Genomic DNA, 18,897 nt, shown 5'->3' on the forward strand with positions numbered 1-18,897 from the left:
AGCCCTTAATCACCATCTAGCTCTCATCTGAGCAACTGGTTACCTTGAGTTTGTCTCCAGACTAGCATTGTAGGTCTTCAGATTGTCTTGTTTATCTGCTTTTTTAGTGTGTCTCCTGTTTCATAAATGAGTGTATTATTTCATCTTCTGCAGGTAGAAGGGCTTTGGGAGATGCACAGATACCCTACTCCCCACAAGCCCCACCTACCTCTTGTGCCAACATTTATGCTGTCACCATGAAGGGCTGAATTAGGATTTCAAGTGCATCCAACACAACATGCTGAGAAGCCTTTGTGCAATTGGAAACCCTGATGTGCATCTTCTGCATTCCACAGAGTTTACAAACATGTTTAAAAGCCCCTTCAGACCTTGGCACTAAATGCACAAAAGTAAGAAGTGGAGCTAGTACACTGGGACTGGGCTCTACATATTGGCTTCCCCATTTTCTAAGTCTGCAATGCTTTCATCTCTACATACAAACAAGACTTTTAATTGACAATGATCTAGCTACTTAGTCTTTTGATGTGGTTGGACTAATTATCTGGCGAGGATCAAAACATACCCTTTCTCAACTATGGTGGTGTACTTGACTGTCTGGTAGTGATTAACCCTGCAATTACAGGTTGTAGGGAGCAGCTGGATGTTAAAGGCATATAGAGCATAGAAGATATAATAGTGCTAAGACAAAGGAAAGGATCTCAAAGTAAAAACCAATTATGAATGAGTCACAAAGGGGGAAAATCCCACAGGTTTTATTGGCATGAGGTGCTACACCACCTCCTAGGCACTGAGCTAGAGGGCACCTTATGTGCTACATGAGACACAGACTGGGTTAAGAACACACCACAAGGCGTCATGGCTACACCCAGCTTTCCTAGAGTCAACTCAGCTGTACAGCAGAAGAGACATCACCACAAGAATAGCATTGATAGCTCAAAGCAGAAATACTGGAGTACCTGCTCCACTACAACAGCATCTTCCTTCCCCCCTTCCTCAGAACCTGCTGAGGAAACCTCATTGCCCTTTGCAATTAAGGGCCAATCCATATAGCCCAAAAGCTGGCATAAGCAAGCATGTGGTCAGAGCTATGCCTCCGTCTGTGTGATTGCTTCACTGCATATCAGAACTCAGGGTGTGAATAGATGGTCCAATTATTACAGATGGGATCAGTCTAGATCAAGTTAAACAGGGTTGCTTTGAGGCATGGTACAGTATATCATTTGGGGTAAGCCTTGCATCCACATGCAAGGGTCAATCACACTGCAACCTCAAGCAATTCCAATTAACATGATCTAGACCAGTCTTCCCATTTAAAAATAAACAGAACACAAAAAAAATCCCCCTCTTGTCTCCTACTCTGTTCTTTGACTAAGTTACTTAACAATCTTGAGAAATGAGAAGCTTCCTTGCTGTTTGCCTGCAGACGGGAAGGTAGAGGAAGCTTTGCATTTCTTTTTAATTTTTGCTGACACAGTACATTGGGGATGCTTTGAAGGGCAATGCACTGATGCACTGAATTAAACAAAGTGGTAAAAAGACAGAAAGCAACTTTGGTTCAATACCACCATGCTAGAACCGAAACAAAAATTGAGCAATCCTACCCACACCAAAAAAAAGAGAGTAGCCCCTGGCAGACGAGTTGTTAAAATGCATACACTAATCTAAAGAACAGGTTTAGCCCAACAGAGAGGGACACACACAAAGAGAAGGAAGACTCTGCTCTCAAGAGCTTGCAGTCTAAACCTGAAAAATGGGAGAGAGGGAGAAAGCGGTGGGTGGGTAGGTTGAACTGAACTAATAATTTTGGTTTGACAAAAGCAATCACATTGACACTGGGCCCAGCCCAGCTCGTGTTCCTGCCAGCTCCATCTGGAGTGAGAAGGCTGTGTGTAATGAAGAAACCACAGCAATGGAGCAAGGAATTCTGCTTCTGCCTCCAGCACCAAGAGGTTAACCTCCACTGAGCCTCCCCTACTCTATCAGGCGAAGAGAAGCGGCTGAGCCTCGTCCTGCTTACAGGGGAGGCTCCTCTCATCTCTGAGAAACTCTATGCTTTGCAAAGATGAAGTGTCTTATTTGGAGAACAGCAAAAGGAAAGGTCACTACTGCTGCAGGCTGCCTGGTAATTAACCAAGCACACGTTCTGCTCCTTGCTCCATTGCACATGCATCCTGTCTTCTGTCATCAGGCACTTTAGTCTACGTGGCTTGTATCCACCAGAGAGTGTCACTCAGACCCCTTCCTGGAGACATAAGGCCTCCACTGCGCTGCTGGGGCCCTGGGCCACCCCTCCAATCACAAAGAGCAGGTTGGCAGCCTCCAAGCTGGAGCAAGAGCAGCGGCCTGTAGGCATGGAGGGCAAGGCATCCCATTTTTTCCTGGCCAGGTTAAAACCTTCGACAGATCCCAAAGGACACGACTGGTTCCCTGGAAGAGAACAAAAATAAAGAGAGATCCATTAGCTAACAGAGCAAACTTTTGCTGATATGTGCCATTGTTGCTTTTTCATTATAAGAGATTGGCACTGCCAAGCCACGTTGCGTGCCAGATCTCTCTGAGGAACTACTGTGTGCCACATCCTGCTGAAGCCAATGAAGTGACTCTTAGAAGGGCAACAATGAAGGAACTAGAAAAGAGCATCAAGTGTAAGAGTGTGTCACTGGAGACTGAGACCAAGATAATTCACACTCTTGTATTTCTGATCACCATGTACAGGTGTGAAAGCTGGTCAGGAAAGAAAGTGGAAAAGGGCACATAAAAACAACGACACATAAAAGGCCAAAGGCTTGGAGCTCAACGTAAAGCCAGGAACAGTTTAGACAGATCTTGGAGCATTTTCTCACAACAGACCACCTGGGCAGCTCTCCGGATGCTGCCACCTATACTAGTAGCATTGTGTGAAAGACAGTGACCCCATGCTAAACCAGGCTGACAGAATTAAAGGGAGGAGGAGGAAGGGAATTAAAAAACAACTACTGAAGAAAAAAATATTATGACTCCAGCATGAGCTTTCAGGGATCAAAATCCTTTCCCTCAGATACGAATCAATTTACAAAAGAGATAATGATTCAAATTGATTTAAAAAAAACACACATTTCAAAGTATGAAAAAATTACCGTATTTTTCGCACCATAAGACGCACTTTTTCCCCACAAAACAGGGGGGTGGAGAGTCTGTGCGTCTTATGGAGTGAAGAAAATAGATTATATTTTCCTGTTTTCTTCTCCTAAAAAATTGGTGCGTCTTATGGAAAGGTGCGTCTTATGGAGCGAAAAATACGGTACTTACCATGGAGGAAATACTATCTGATACCCAGATCCTCTTTGTTGCCTGAAAGATGTGTTAAGGCCCTTCACAGCTCTGATGCTTGAGATTTGTTCAAGGAAGATGCCAGGAACTGAACCTGCTTTTGTCTGCCCTACGTGTTCTACCACTAATACAGACCCTTCCCTGACAGGGCACTCTGCTGTTTTTTTCTCTTTCAGATTAAATAATATGGAATGATTTAATTTACATTACGAATTCTGTACTCACAATTGCCAGCACAGATGACAATACTCATTCTGCCCCTAACGTTTTTGCTACCCTGAATGCAAATAAGACAAGATAATGAAAACACGTTAACAGGCAACAGATGCGTATGAAAAGCTGGAACTAGGCATTATGCAGTGATGTCCTTGCTGCATAATATGAATGTGGCACTTCCTGTTTTTGGAGAGGGCAAGCAATGAGCCTACTCGCACCTGCCTCTTTTCTCCTGCAGCCTTTTGTGCTTCAGTCTGTTTCCTGGTTGCCAACCTTCCTCACAGTTTCCCAGCTGGGGCAAAGGGCTCAGGGAAAAGGGATTCCATGCGGTGGGCAGAGAAAGCCTTGAGCATCTGCTGCCTTCTCCTCCATAATGCCTTTCCCTACATCCCTTCCCTGTTCTTCTAGCACACAGTAGCCTGATATGATCCTCTGTTTGCTCTGTGACCTACTTTCAATCTAAATGAATGAAGTAAAAAGGCACAGCTTTTGGGAAAAATCTGATTTTACCAGGAATGTTCTTTACAAATAAAGAAGGGATTGAAACACTTGAGAGAGAAGGTGCGGGGCTCTTTGTGTAAAGGATGACATGCTAGCCATCAAGACCTCAAGCACAAGGTCTCGCCCTATTAACACAAGATAATCAGATACAGGTTAAAAGAGAGGATATTTTAGACCTAATTGATAAATTGAAGATCAGTAAGTCACTGGGCTCAGATGGTATCCACTCACGGGTTATTAAAGAACTGAGGAATGAAGTTGCTGATCTCTTAACTAATATATATAACTTGTCCCTTAAAATGGCCACAGTGCCAGATGACTGGAGGATAGCACATGTCACACCAGCCTTTAAAAAGGGAAGGAGGGGCAACCCAGGAAACTACAGGCTAGTAAGCCTAACGTCTGTTCCAGGGAAGATGGTGGAAAGCCTCATCCAAGATAAAATCTTAAAACACACAGAAGAACAAGCCTTGCTGAGGGAAAATCAGCATGGCTTCTGTAAGGGTAAGTCTTGCCTCACAAACCTTTTAGAATTCTTTGAAAAGGTCAACAGGCATATGGATGTGGGCGAACCAGTGGATATTGTCTACCTGGATTTTCAGAAGGCGTTTGACATGGTCTCCCAGCAAAGGCTGCTGAGAAAACTCCACAGTCAGGGGATAAGAGGGCAGGTCCTCCTATGGACTGAGAATTGGTTGGGAACCAGGAAACAGAGAGTAGGTGTCAATGGGCAATTTTCACAATGGAGAGAGGTGAAAAGCGGTGGGCCCCAGGGTCTATCCTGGAACCAGTGCTTTTCAGCCTGTTCATAATGACCTGGAGACAGGGATAAGCAGTGAGGGGGCCAAGTTTGCAGATGACATGAAACTTTTCTGGTTGGTGAAGACCAGAAGGGATTGTGAAGAACCCCAGAAGCATCTCTCCAAACTGGGAGGATGAGTGGCAAAACGGCAAATGTGTTTCAATATAAGAAAATGTAAAGTAATGCACATTGGAACAAAAAAAATCAAAACTTTATTTATCAGCTAATGGGTTCTGAGCTGTCAATGATGGATCAGGAAAGAGATCTTGGTGTGCTGGTGGACAGCTCAATGAAAGTGTTGATCCAGTGTGTGGCAGCAGTGAAGAAGGCCAGTTCCATGCTAGGGATCATTAAAAATGGGATTGAAAATAAAACAGCCAACATTATAATGCCATTGTATAAAACACTGGTAAGGCCATGCCTGGAGTATTACGTAACAGTTCTGGTCGCCTTGCCTCACGCCTCAAAAAAACATTGTGGAACTGGAAAAGGTACAGAAGAGAGCGACTAAAATGATGACTGGTGTGGGGCACCTTCCTTATGAGGAAAGGCTACAGCGTTTGAGGCTCTTTAGTCAAGAGAAAAGGCCCCTGAGGTGGGACATGATTGAGACGTATAAAATTATGCAGAGGATGGATAAAGTGGATAGAGGGAAGCTCTGTTCCCTCTCACGCAATAACAGAACCAGGGGACATCCACTCAAATTGAATGTTGGGAGAGAGAGAACAGACAAAAGACAATACAATGGTGCCCCACGTAGCGACGATAATCCGTTCCGAAAAAATCATCGCTATACGGATTCGTCGCTATGTGGAACAAAAAAGCCCATAGGAATGCATTAAAACACATTTAATGCCTTCCTATGGGCAAAAAACTCACCGTTATGCAGAAATCCTCCATACAGCCACCATTTTCGCTGCCCGGTAAGCAAGGAAAGGGGTGAAAACATTGCGGGTGGCCATTTTTTTCTGGCGGCCATTTTGGAACCGCCGATCAGCTGTTAGAAAAAACATCACTATGCGAAAATCGGTAAGTGAAACAGCTTACCAATCATCGCAAACAATGTTTTACCATTTAAAACATCGCAATGCGATTGCTTTTGCGATCGCAAAAAACACATCGCTATTCGGATTCGTTGTTAAACGAATCGCTTGTTAAGCGAGGCACCACTGTATTTCTTTACCCAGCATGTTGTTAGTCTGTGGAACCCCTTGCCACAGGATGTGGTGATGGCATCCGGCCAAGATGAGGATGTACAAAGGGAATTGGACAGATTCCTGGAGGAAAAGTCCATCACAGGTTACAAGCCATAATGAGGATGTACAATCTCCAGACTTAGAAGGAAGGGACTTCCAAATGCCAGATGCAGGGGAGGGGTATCAGGAGACAGGTCTCTAGTTATCTCATGTGCTCCCAGAGGCATCTGGTGGGGCTACTGTGAGATACAGGAAGCTGGACTAGATGGGCCCTTAGCCTGATCCAGCAGGCCTCTTCTTATGTTCTTATAATCACTATGTTGTAACCATTACTGTGCCTCTCTGGACTTGCAGTGCTTACCAAGGCCACCAGCTGCTACCACACGTCCACCCAGATAGCCAGCTACAAAGTCAGCTCTCTTGTCTCTCATGCGGATGGTACGGCTCAGCCGGCTCCAGGACCCTGCATGGGAGATCGAGGGAGGTGGAGAACACACTGTAAATGGGGAGAAACTAGGTAAGCGGTAAAGGGAGGGTATTTAGACAAGCAGCCATCCATACAAATATTGGCCAGGGAGTTGAGTATCCCAACTTTGGTTAGTGTATTTACCTACATGAACACAATAAATTTATGGATGGATGGATGGATGAGCCACTGCAGCTTTGATATATGAACCTGTCTAGCAGATCCTGCCTCCAGCACCACCCTCCCTATGCTGCAACATGTGTTGCAGTCATGTGAGAAGAACTGTTGGTATATATAATAATACAACACAGAATGTGTATGTGTATGTTTAAATGTGTTTACTATGAAAGACAAGAATGTTGTATTTGCATAACACAGCATTCTGACCAATCAGAATGTGTCTGGAGTCAGCCAGGCAGCCATATAAGGCAGGTGTCAATTAGAAGTCAGTCAGACAGGAACATGTACAAACATATGACACAGACAGGGTCTCAAACAATAAGGGTTCAACATGTAATATGTGTCATACCAAGCTGGGGACAAGAACCAAATATGGGACACAAAACAGGGACCAAATATGTCACATAGTGCTGTTAGGGCTGATAAGGTTAAAGATGTAACTGACAAGATTTGATAGGGCCAGTTAGGGCTTACAAATGTAATTGTGTCAGGATGCGAGAGCTAGTTATTTACCAGAGAAAATATTTCTATCAATAAGCTAGCAACATGTATGACAAATACCAAAATGTCCGAGCACCATATGTTATATTTTACCAATGTTTACAAATAATAAGTTATTCATTGTTTTAATCAAAAGCACAAGTAATTATTTTACTATCAATAGCTGGCACAAAACACACCTAAGGGAGTACATCAAATTTAACTCTACCGAGTGGTTGTTTTTTTTTATCAATACACTTCAAATCGCTGTACACAGACTCTACAAGTTAAGAGGTTTTATATTATTTATTATTGGGAACCACAAGGAGAGGTATAGGGTCCTTCAAGGCAGGGGTTGTGTACCCACTTTCACCCACAAACAGTTTAAGCATGAGCTCACAAACACACACACACAAACACACACTAAGCAGGAGGAATACCTGCAAAGCAAGGGGACAATAGCTAGTTAATCTCAGGGCTTCTCATCTCTGCCCTCCCCCCCACTTCCAAGTCAAGCTTACCTTCCTCCGTGTCAAACATCTCCACCGTATTGACAAAGTGCGGGCGGGAATAGAAGTTGTGGGGCCCCGGCTGCTGCAGTCCTCCCAGGCTGAAAAAGCAGCCCTCCGCCATGGCACAGCTGGCAAAGGCACGCCGGCTGGGCACACTGGGGTAGCGGGTCCAGCTCCTCACTTCCAGGTCAAAGGCTTCAAAGGCTGTGACAGGCAACTTGCCTTGCCTTCCTCCTGTGGCCGAAGGAGACGATGAGATCTGAGATCACCTTTTTCTCTGTGGCACAGCTGGGAGAAGTTACTTTTAAAAAAAAAAAACCACTCAGTTTCCCCCAAATCTTTCTGCCAGTGGCCATGCTGGCTGAAGGAATCTGCTAGTCATGTTCTGAAAAAGTAACTTCTCAAAGCTCTGCTCCTTGGGAGTGACAGGAGTATTATCATGGGTCTGGATTTCCCACCTTGGCTTTCCAGAGATACAGTAAGACTATCCAGAGATTCATGGCTGGGGCTGGATAGGGCTGGCCTTGAGAAAAGATCTCAAGTTTTTTTTAAAAAAGCCATAAACCCCTTCACTCACGTGAGCTGCAGGTTGTGGTTGTTTACATGACCCCAAGGCTATAAGTGAGTTCCGCGTGGGAGACCTAACTTGGAAAGAATCTCAAAAGGCTGTCTGTACATCTCATGGTTTGTGAGCACTAACACACCAGGGAGGCTGTCACCCTCGGTGATGGACGGAGCCCACAGTTCCACAGAAAAGCACTACAACCTGCCACCGACTCAAGGCCATCAAACCAGGCTCAAAAGAGTTCATAAAACATCCCGAAGTCCCTTGCTTGAATATGCAGGGGCTACTAATTCAGCATAAAATCCTCTAAAGCTCTATTCATGCATTCCGTTGATTGGATTAGCTGTGCAGGTTGGGAAAGCATGGTTGGTGATCCTGCCCTGCCACTGTGTCCTTCCTAGACCCTCACATCCACTCACTGGACAAAGCTGCTGGATGTACCCTGACTTCCTCTCTGAGGATATATGTCCTCCTTTACACTCTTCCCAAAGTGTGGCCTGGGGTAAGTACATCCAACAGTGATGGCCTCTTTCACCTCCTACACATAACTACAGTCACACGGAGAAAATACCCAAATAGGGCTTAATTGTGAATGGTATAAGCTCAGCTGAGTCTCCTATGGTGCCGTTCAAATTGCATGAGGCCTTGACCTCAAACATGAATGGTTTTTTCCAGGTGTTTGGACTTCCTCTCCCATAATCCCTGAGTGGGAGTTGAAATCCATAATACTGTGAGGGTCAAATGTTCCCTATTCCTGCCTTAGACCACAATCTGTGGGGAAAAAAATCCTGCATGCTTGAGCAGGGCACCGTCCATTATAGCTTCAACTGGTGTGAAGAAGTTTCTCCTGCTCATTATTTTCTCTTGCTTTCTCATTTCTGTCAAGCCCTGCAACTCGGAAGGATCATGGCGTTTCTACACTACAAGCAGCACTTAGTACGTTTTGAGTTGCGAGTTGAGGACAGCCTCTTTATAAAGTGGTGCTTTTCATCCACTTCTGATAGCCACAGATATCAAAAGGACTAAGAATCTGCAGAACATTTAATTGGGGGGGGGGACATCTTAGTTAATCAAAGATTAATACAAGGAAACATGGATAGCCTACACCTTACCCATCACGTAGATCTTGTTCCCATGCAAGAAGGTGGAGGCTCCATAGCAGGGTGTAGGCATAGAGGGCAGGGCCAGCCAGCAATCTTTTGTTGGCTCATACATCTGCACCAGAGCTTGTGGAGAAGTGTCTGCACCCATTCCACCTAAAGCATAAACGTTACCATCTGGAAAAAAAAAAAAGGAAACACAATTACTAGTTAAAAGGTTAGCTGTGGAAAATCTTTCTTTCTTTATTGGTATCAGTGTTGCACAAATTAAAATTACAGATACAGTGGTGCCTTGCTTAACAATTACCTCGTTAAACGACGGATCCACTTGATGATGAGGTTTTTGCAATCGCTTTTGCGATCACAAAACAATGTTTCAAAGGGCTTTTTTCGCTTCCCGACAATCGGTTCCCTGCTTCAGGAACCAATTCTTCGCATTAGGATGATCAAAAACAGCTGATCGTTGGGTTTCAAAATGGCCGCCTGCTGTGTAAAATGGCTCACCGCTGTGCTTTAGGACAGATTTTTCGCTTTACAGGCACCCAAAAATGGCCGCCCTATGGAGGATCTTCGCTGGACGCGGAGGTATTTAGCCTATTGGAATGCATTGAACCGGTTTTCAAAGCATTTCAATGGGCTTTTTTATTTTGCTTGACGAGGATTTCGCTCTACAGCAATTTTGCTGGAATAGATTATCCTCATCAAGCGAGGCACCACTGGATATATGTAATATATGTAGGCAAAATTAAAACAAATTAAAATGTTAAGCTATTTAGACTTATTTTTGACCAGAAGCAGGTGACGTCAATAACATTATCTCAGCCATTTACTAGATCTGCTTCTGAACATGTGGTGGGTCACAAATTGCCTGCATGTAAGTGCTGCATTGATTCAATTTCTTACATGCACAGAAAATTTGTCCTGCATCCAAGTAGCCCCATTTTACTTGATTATTCTTTGATATCCCTACTTCACTTCAAAGTCTATTAAGTGACTTCCAGATGGTCCAGCTAGAGTCTTGTCCTGGTGGGAGATTCTTTTCAGCATTCATCCATTTGGCAAGGTGTGTTGATTTTGTTGTCCACAGATTTAGCCTAACCTCTTCTGGTAGGGGGGAAGTAAAATATATAAATAAAAATAATATATATAAAAAACAACAATATATATAAAACCTCTCTCTCTCTCTTTCTCTCTCTCTCTCTCTCTGTGTAGCAGGTAGCAGGCAACTTTAATAACAAAGTCATCCGGATAAGCCATGTCATGTGTATAATCGCTACTGCTACTTCTTACAGTAATCAAACTCATGATGCAAAAGTAGAAGTGTACAAAGAATGTGAAGGAATGATCATGAATAGTAGAGGTTTTCAAAGATTCCCCCAAAGTATGCCAAGGGGAGACTGCTGGCCTATAGGTCTAGCCAGTATGTGGAAGGTCCAATCTCAGTTATCCAAAACACACCCACCCACCCTGGAACAAGGGTGAATCTCATCATCAATTCTGAAAGCAGAGGAGAGCGGAGACCTGCCGTTTTGGAACCTATATTGGTTCATGGTTGTTCTAACTTTAGCCTCACACTGATTCCTAGAGAATTTTTCCTCTAAGGCATGTAGATCTGCCTCAACATGTTGGCAGAATTAAAAGGAAGAAAGGGGGGGGGAAACAGTGTAACATATTGTGGCCCTTGAAAAACTAGCAGGTTTATTTCAGTGTGAGCTTCTGTGAATAATAGTCCACTTTCTTCAGACATTAGGCTGAGCACATATAAGCAAAGCTGCTTTCAGCCTAGGACAGCGATGGCAAACCTATGGCACGTGTGCCACAGCTGGCACGCGGAGTCCTTTCTGTTGGCACGCGAGCCATAAGTCGCCGGATCACTACTCCCCCCTTCCCCCCCCCCCCCGTGCAGCCAAAGCTGAGAAGGCAGCTGCAGCCACGGTGCTGGCGCTTCGGTAGGGGGATCTGGAGCGGCTGGTGCTGGCAGCGGGTCCGGAGTCGGGTCTCAAGGCACCTCCGTGCCGGGATTTCCCCCTTCTGCCGTTGCCATTTCCGGTTCCGCGGTGGAACACCGCCTGCTATTGTGTGTTTTTTCCCCCCAGTTTGGGCACGCGAGCCCAAAAAGTTTAGCCATCACTGGCCTAGGACAAGCAAAAGGTTTTGATGTTCTGTAACCAGGTAGGCTGTAAAACACATCCCAGACAGCAGGTCTTCACACTTTTCAGACTCACAGTCTATTTTCAATCCTATCTTGAAATATGGGACCCCCCCCCCTTTTTTTTTAAATCTATAGATTCACCTTTGTTCCTCTAGGGAAGAAGTGGGCAGCTGATCACCTTTCAAACCTTGCTGGATTCTCAGCTTCCACCAGCTCAATCTGCATGGCCAGTGATTGAGGATAATGGAATTAGTGTGCAACAACACCTACAGTTTACCCACCCTGACTTTAGGATGATGAGATGCAAACGAAGATGAAGGCCTTGGCAGAGAACGACATTTTGACACTGCTTAATAAATCTATTGTCCATCTTCTACACCACTCCCCAAGTGAAAAGAGTTCTGTTTTCTGCCCTTGAATTCTCTTTCCCCTTTTGTTCCTACACACATAAAACAGTAATTTTTTTTAAAATCCCCAGACCTTTGCCTTCACTCTCTCTTCCTCTTTTACTTAATTTACATGCCATCTCTCTCCCAGTTCTGGAACGCAAATAGACTGGCAAGATCATTTAAAAATAGATAGACTAAAATCACAATAAATTATTACAATACTAATAGAGGATTAAGTTGATGATCGTAGTAAAACAGCAGCTAGAGTAAAAACCATTTTTACAAAAACAACACCCCGCCACCCCAATAGAAAAGTCATTGCCCCCCCAAGAGAAAAACCATTCAGAAGAGTGAGCCAAGACAGGAGGTGCTACAAGATGCGCAAAATCCACAGAGGCTCACTTGCTCACAGCCTCAGCGGACATGCTTCTGAGGGCAAGCAGGGCTGAGAAGATCTGGCCCCCACCGTTATCAAAGCCCAGAGAAGCTTGTATGGGAGAACATTATCTTTCAGTCCATCTGGTCCCAAATGGTATATACAGCTTTATAGTTCACAACCATCACTTTCAATGGTGCCCAACAACAGACCAATCGCTGGTGAAGCTGTGGTAATGAGGGAATCACATGTTCCTCTGCAATCCAAACCGGATTTGCTTTGGGGCTGCTGGAGTTTCTGTAGGGCGCGTTACAGTAGTCACAATGGTATGCATGACCATGGCCAGATCAGACATGCTCGAAAACCGATGTAGCTGGTCAGTCGACTAGCTTTAATTAGGCGAACATGCTCCTGGTGCCCTGATTTTTCAGGGAGATGGTAACCTCAGACATGACAGGTTGAATGCCTGTTGGTTTGTTTTACTAAGCAGGAGTATTGAATTAAGTTTCAGCTTTATTTATACTTTTATCTGTTACTGATACGAGGTGCCCTGTCATTGCCGAAAACGTTTCTTTGAAATTAGAAAGGAGAGAGACACTCGGGTGTTAATCAGTGGTGGCAGCAAAAGGATTGCAAAAGCGTGGAAAGTTTCTAAGAGTGGTTTTATATAAATGTTAAATAAGAGCAGGTCCCTCAAGAACCTCATCGGACTGTGCAGCTACCGTGTTCAGCAGGAATCTCCCAGTACCATCTTCTGAATTTGTTCCCTCAGGAAGGGAGGAAATCATTGTGGAGCAGTATCTCTAGGTCCCACGTCAGGGAGACATGTCAAAAAAAGTACCATGGTGGGTGGTAATGAAAACCACCAGGAAGTTCAACACTCCCCGCATGCAGTTGCTGATGCAGAGTGTCCACCAAGGCAATAGAACCAGGTCTAAAGTTGTAGTGAAATGGATCTTTTTTTGTGTTATATGACAAAATTAACAAAAATTAATCATTTGGTTCAGTTAGCATCATCTTCAGATCTTAGGGGCATTTTACTGGGCTTCTCACACATGAATGCTTTTGAGCTTTTAGCCAGATTGTTAGGATAGGAATGGAAGGACAAAAGGGACTATGATAAATATTTAGGACAGCTCCATGTAGGCATCCTTCAGTCTCAAGAGACTATGGTAACGTGCTCTGTATGGAGGTCTTGGAACAGTGTTTAGTGTGTCTGAGAAAGCCAATTCAGGAGTGACAATGCTTTCCACACTGAAGACAAATAGAATCTGTCCCCTGTCCAGCTCCCTGATTTTGCTGGTTTTGGGACTGCCTCTTTGCCTCAACCTGCTGGACGAGTGTCTCTTCAAATTGGGAAAGGCCATGATGCACCGCCTGCCTCCAGGCTGAATGCTCAGACCGTCAAGGTTTCCCATCTGTTGAGGTCCATTCCTAAGGCCTTCAGATCCCGCTTGCAGATATCCTTGTATCGCAGCTGTGGTCTCCTTCTGGGGTGCTTTCCCTGCACTAATTCTCCATACAGATCTTTTGGAATCCGGCCATCAGCCATTCTCACGACATGCCCAAGCCAACATAGACGTTGCTGTTTCAGTAATGTATACATGCTAAAAATTCCAGCTTGTTCTAGGACTACTCTATTTGGAACCTTGTCCTGCCAGGTGATGCCAAAAATGCATCGGAGACAATGCATATGTAACGTGTTCAGCTTCCTCTCCTGCCATGCACAAAGGGCCCAGGCCTCACTGCAGTACAGGAGTGTGCTCAGGACACAAGCTCGATAGACATGGATCTATGCCATCAGCTTCTCATTAAGCCATACTCTCTTTGTGAGTCTAGAGAATTCACTGGTAGCTGCTTTGCCAATGGGTTTATCCAGCTTGACATCTATAGAGAGAGTGTCAGAGATCGTTGAGCCAAGGTACATGAAATCAACTACCAACTTCCAATTCTTGTGTGGAGATGGTAATAGAGAGAGGTGAGTCCATGCCCTGGCCCATGATATGTGTTTTCTTCAGGCTGACTGTTAGTCCAAATCTTGGCAGGCCTTACTAAAACGATTCATAAGTTGTTGGAGCTCTTCAGCAGAATGGGCTACAACAGCTGAATCATTGGCGAAGAGGAACTCCTGGATTCATTTCAACTGGGTTTTGGTCTTTGCTCTCAATCTAGAGAGATTAAAGAGCTTTCCATCTGATCTAGTCCGGAGATAGACACCTTCTGTTGCAGTTCCAAAGGCATGCTTCAGCATGACAGCAAAAAAGATCCCAAACACAGTTGGCATGAAGACACAGCCCTGTTTCACTCCACTTCAGATGTCAAAGGGATCTGATGTTGAGCCATCAAAAACTACAATGCCCTTCATTTCCTCATGAAAGGACCTGATGATGTTAAGGAGTCGAGGTGGACATCCAATCTTGGGAAGTATTTTTAAAATACTGCTAACCAAATCAAAGACCTTTGTAAGATCTATGAAGGCCACAAAGAGTGGCTCTTGTTCCCTGCATTTCCACTGGAACTGTCGGAGGGAAAATACCATGTCAGTGGTGAATCTATTAGCTCGAAATCCACACTGTGATTCTGGATAGACTCTGTCTGCAAGCACCTGGAGCCTCTTCAGGACAGCTAGTGAGCTAGAAATTGGAAGCCTAATATAAACCTGGAGAAATTAGCACATTACCAATTTTTGCAGCACCCCTCACTGAACTGCGCAGCTGAAATTTAGGGGATCCCTTACAGCAAAACAGCACTGGGGGCCTTCCTTCTGGAAAAGAAGGAAGCACTTTGCCCTCCCTATCTGCAAGGCCCTGTAGTGCATGAGGGCAGACCAGCACTCTCCTCGATCACATGGAGATGCCACAAGTGCCCATGAATTTTGCCAACAATTGGAGGCGTAGCAGGAAGCGAGAGCAGCTTCTGAATTTTGGCAGTGGTACAGCCCCAGGGAAGGCAGGTGGGGGTGTTCAGTGCAGCTGCCAACACAGGGAAATCAGTCGCCCCTTATAAAGGAATTGAAGTCTCCCGTAAAGGACCCCAGGGGAATCATTGGACTATACCACCCAACCTAGCCTCGAATGTGGCATTATCTCCCTGCACCCTTACAACCCTTACTTTCAAACAACGGTCTCCGTGCTGCACCACATCTGAATCCGCCCATTGGGTTTAAGCCCACGGTCTTGGACCTTGCTTCCCATGTAGCAGGCCTGTGTGGTGCCCACCTTTCCTTTCCAACATATTTCAACAACGAACCATACAGGGACACCAGGCAATCATATCTAATTATATTCGGTGCATTGTATCCCTGGAGACACCATGGCAACCCAGCCATGTTGCCAAGTTCTGCTTCCAGTGCAGCCTGCCTACCACTCTGCAGAGTGAAGAGAGGATTGGACACACAGGCTTCCTTCCACCCACTTTGAGATACAGGGCCGCAAAACAAACTTGTGTTTGTGTGGACAAGTCTGTATGCAAGGTCTCCCGCCATCTCCTGTCTCCCGTCCTGAGCAAGAGGACAGAATTAAGCAGTGGACAAGGAGACAGAGAGTCAATAAAAATGGAAGAGAATCAAGGGGTCCATAAGAACTTGCCAAGTCAACTGCATCTTATCCCCTGAGATTTCAGGATCAAAACCTGTGGTCAAAGGAATTTGCCCTTGTGATGTCAAAGAAGCAGCTCAGGACATGGATAAACCCTAGCTCAGCTGATAACTGGGCAATCCAGGGGGATGGGGCGGGGGATTTAATTTATGATGGCTGGGCAGACAGCAAAATGTACCTGAGAAACGATGGAGATGGGCACAAAGGCTTTAAAACTGCCCCATGCACAAAAATCCACATCTCCAGCGCAACTCATGTTGACATTTATTCTCCCCATCTCGGAACTTGAGGAAGCATCGCAGTTCCCTGAGACATTCCCGTGAGACTTGGCTGGTTGGAAAGCCCAGTGTTCTTAGGTCTCTGGAGGTAGAGCCAGAGATTGGGAGTTTGATTCTCCACTGTGTCTCCAGAAAGGGGGAAACAGCCTGTGTGTCTTTGGGCAAGCTGAACAGTTCCAGGATGCCCCCCAAAGAAGGGAATGGTAAACTGCTTTTGAATATCCTCTACCTAGAAAACCCTGAAGAGAGTCACCCTAAGTCAGAATTGACTTGACAGCACATGGCTATTATCTGAGACTTGACAGCCCCAAACAGAACTCTTGACTGTGTGATCATCTCTTCTTCCAGACCCTGTGGGCAACCTGGGATCTTAATCAAGGATTTGGATCACACTTTAAAGGAAGTGCATAATATTGGGTATTGCAATGTTTTCCCTGCAGACATGCAATTCCTTCAGTACACTATCAGAGTTGCAAGTGAGGCCCATGTTTACCTCTTCTGATGACCAATCACAAAGCAAAAATAAGTAAATATGAAACATATGGAGAAAGGCAAAATTATGCCAGAACTATCAGGAACTGTTTCTCAAGAGCTCCTCTTATAATGATATATGCTAAGTGTACCATCTAGTTTGGGCCTAACAGTCAGCCAATATATATATAGTCCAAAGCAGATTTAATTCTGTCACTAATCCATTTCCACCATCAGTACCTCTCACCCAGTATAAAATTCCTTGAGAAAATTAAAATCCAGTCAAAGAATGCAGATGCTCCAGCAATAGACCTTATTCTAGAACATTAGTTCTCAACCTTGGATCCCCAGATGTTCTTGGATGGCAACTCCCAGAAGCCTTTGCCAGCACAGCTAGTGATGAAGCTGTGACAAACCCAGACCTACTGGGATATGCCACACGTTAACTAAGCTGCCACCAACCATTCCCTGTAAGGAGTCACACAGACCAGGAATGGATTTTTAACAAATAAAGGAATAAGGTTTATTTAAGTAACACACAGGGAAAATAAAATGATCAAGTGAATAAGATACAGTAACGTGGCTTAGTCTCAATCATACATACACCAGTTTGGTTCACTCAGAACACTTTTAAATAAAGCACAGACCCTGAACCTATCAGTTCTGGCTAACCATACAGACACCTGAACCTATCAGGTTGGTACTGACTGACACACAGTAGTACCCTGTCTGACACACAGACTCCCACACCAGCTTCCTCTCTCAGCTCTCCTCCAGCTTCTCCACACAAGCTCCACATATATATACAGTACAGCCCCTCCTCCTGATGTCCCGCCTTCCACTCCCCATAGGATGGAACTTTCCCTCCAAACCCATGACAGACAGGTAACATCAGTGCTGTATGTAACACCTCCCCTCTTTATAAGTTGTTTTGTAGGGGGAAAGCTAAAGTGCTTTTCTCCAAAAAAACAACCTGGATCCAAAACATACAAAAACAGTTATATAATAACATACAATACCATACTTACTTATACTTACACTCTAAGTTAATCATATCAATTAGGCATTTAAACAATAACATTTACAATACATCAAGTTACCTTTATTCATACAAACCAAGCATGTTTAATAAACAGATACATTTAACCTTTTGTCACCAAAATATATACATAGTCCATGTTCCTTTGCCGTCTTCATTCTTCGGGTCTTCTTGACAAGGCGTCAGCAACACAGTTCACTGACCCTCTGACCACCTTCACTTCAAAGTCATAGTCTTGCAGGTTTAAAGCCCACCTCATAAGTTTACTATTGTGGGTTTTCATTGTCTTTAACCATTGCAGTGGTGAATGGTCAGTGCACAGAATAAAATGTCTTCCCCAGATGTAAGGCTTGGCCTTCTGGATCGCGTAGACTATGGCCAGGCACTCCTTTTCCACGGTTGCCAAATGTCTCTCACCTTTCTGGAGTTTCCTACTCAGGTAGGACACTGGATGCTGGTCACCATGTTCATCCTCCTGGCAAAGAACTGCTCCTACCCCGCTGTTAGACGCATCGGTGTAGATGATGAACTCCCGGTCGAAGTCTGGAGCACGCAGCACTGGATAGTTGATGAGGGCCTCCTTCAACCTCTGGAATGCCTCCTCACAGTCGCTGGTCCACGGGATGCGGTCATCAGTCTTCTTCCTCGTCAGATCGGTCAGCGGAGTCGCTATCTCGCTAAACCTCGGGATGAACTTTCTGTAGTAGCCCACCAACCCAAGAAATGATTTGACTTTTTTCTTGGTGTTGGGTCTGGGCCAATCACGAACTGCTTCTATCTTGGCCTCTAGGGGTTTTATCACTCCTCCCCCTACTATGTGACCCAAGTATTTTATTTCTGGGCTACCCAGCTGACACTTGCTCGCCTTTACTGTTAGCCCTGCTGCACTTAACCTCTGCAGCACTAACTCCAGGTGTTTCAGGTGATCTTCCCAGGTATTGCTGAAGATCCCTATGTCGTCAATGTAGGCCACAGTAAAGGCACTGAGCCCTGCTAAGGTCTGGTCCATCAGCCTTTGGAATGTGGCTGGTGCATTTCTGAGACCAAAGCTCAGGACTCTAAACTCATAGAGACCAAAAGGGCTGCAAAAGGCGGTCTTTTCTTGATCCCTGGGATCAATTCTTAATTGCCAATATCCCTTTACCAGGTCCAATGAGGAAATGAACCGACAACCCCCTATGGTTTCAATCAGGTTGTCTAGCCTGGGCATTGGGTAGGCATCAGGAGTGGTTACGCGGTTTAATTTCCTGTAATCTACACAAAACCTAA

At 44.9% G+C, this 18,897-nt stretch overlaps 1 protein-coding gene across 12 annotated transcripts in view; it reads right to left on the minus strand.

Annotated features, from left to right (window-relative positions):
• Positions 1 to 721: 721 nt before the first annotated feature.
• The window catches only part of KLHDC8B (kelch domain containing 8B), a 50,835-nt gene continuing 32,659 nt past the window's right edge, over positions 722 to 18,897 (minus strand). For all 12 annotated transcript variants that reach the window (XM_072989269.2, XM_072989274.2, XM_072989271.2 and 9 more), the window contains 4 exons: positions 9,340 to 9,504; positions 7,672 to 7,896; positions 6,386 to 6,487; positions 722 to 2,427 (listed from right to left, as the gene is read on the minus strand). In XM_072989269.2, coding sequence (XP_072845370.2) covers positions 2,231 to 2,427; positions 6,386 to 6,487; positions 7,672 to 7,896; positions 9,340 to 9,504 — 689 coding nt within the window. In that variant the 3' untranslated portion in view covers positions 722 to 2,230. The remainder of the gene's footprint in view (positions 2,428 to 6,385; positions 6,488 to 7,671; positions 7,897 to 9,339; positions 9,505 to 18,897) is intronic.

The sequence above is a fragment of the Pogona vitticeps genome, chromosome 2 (assembly GCF_051106095.1).
Source record: "Pogona vitticeps strain Pit_001003342236 chromosome 2, PviZW2.1, whole genome shotgun sequence".
Lineage (NCBI taxonomy): Eukaryota > Metazoa > Chordata > Lepidosauria > Squamata > Agamidae > Pogona > Pogona vitticeps.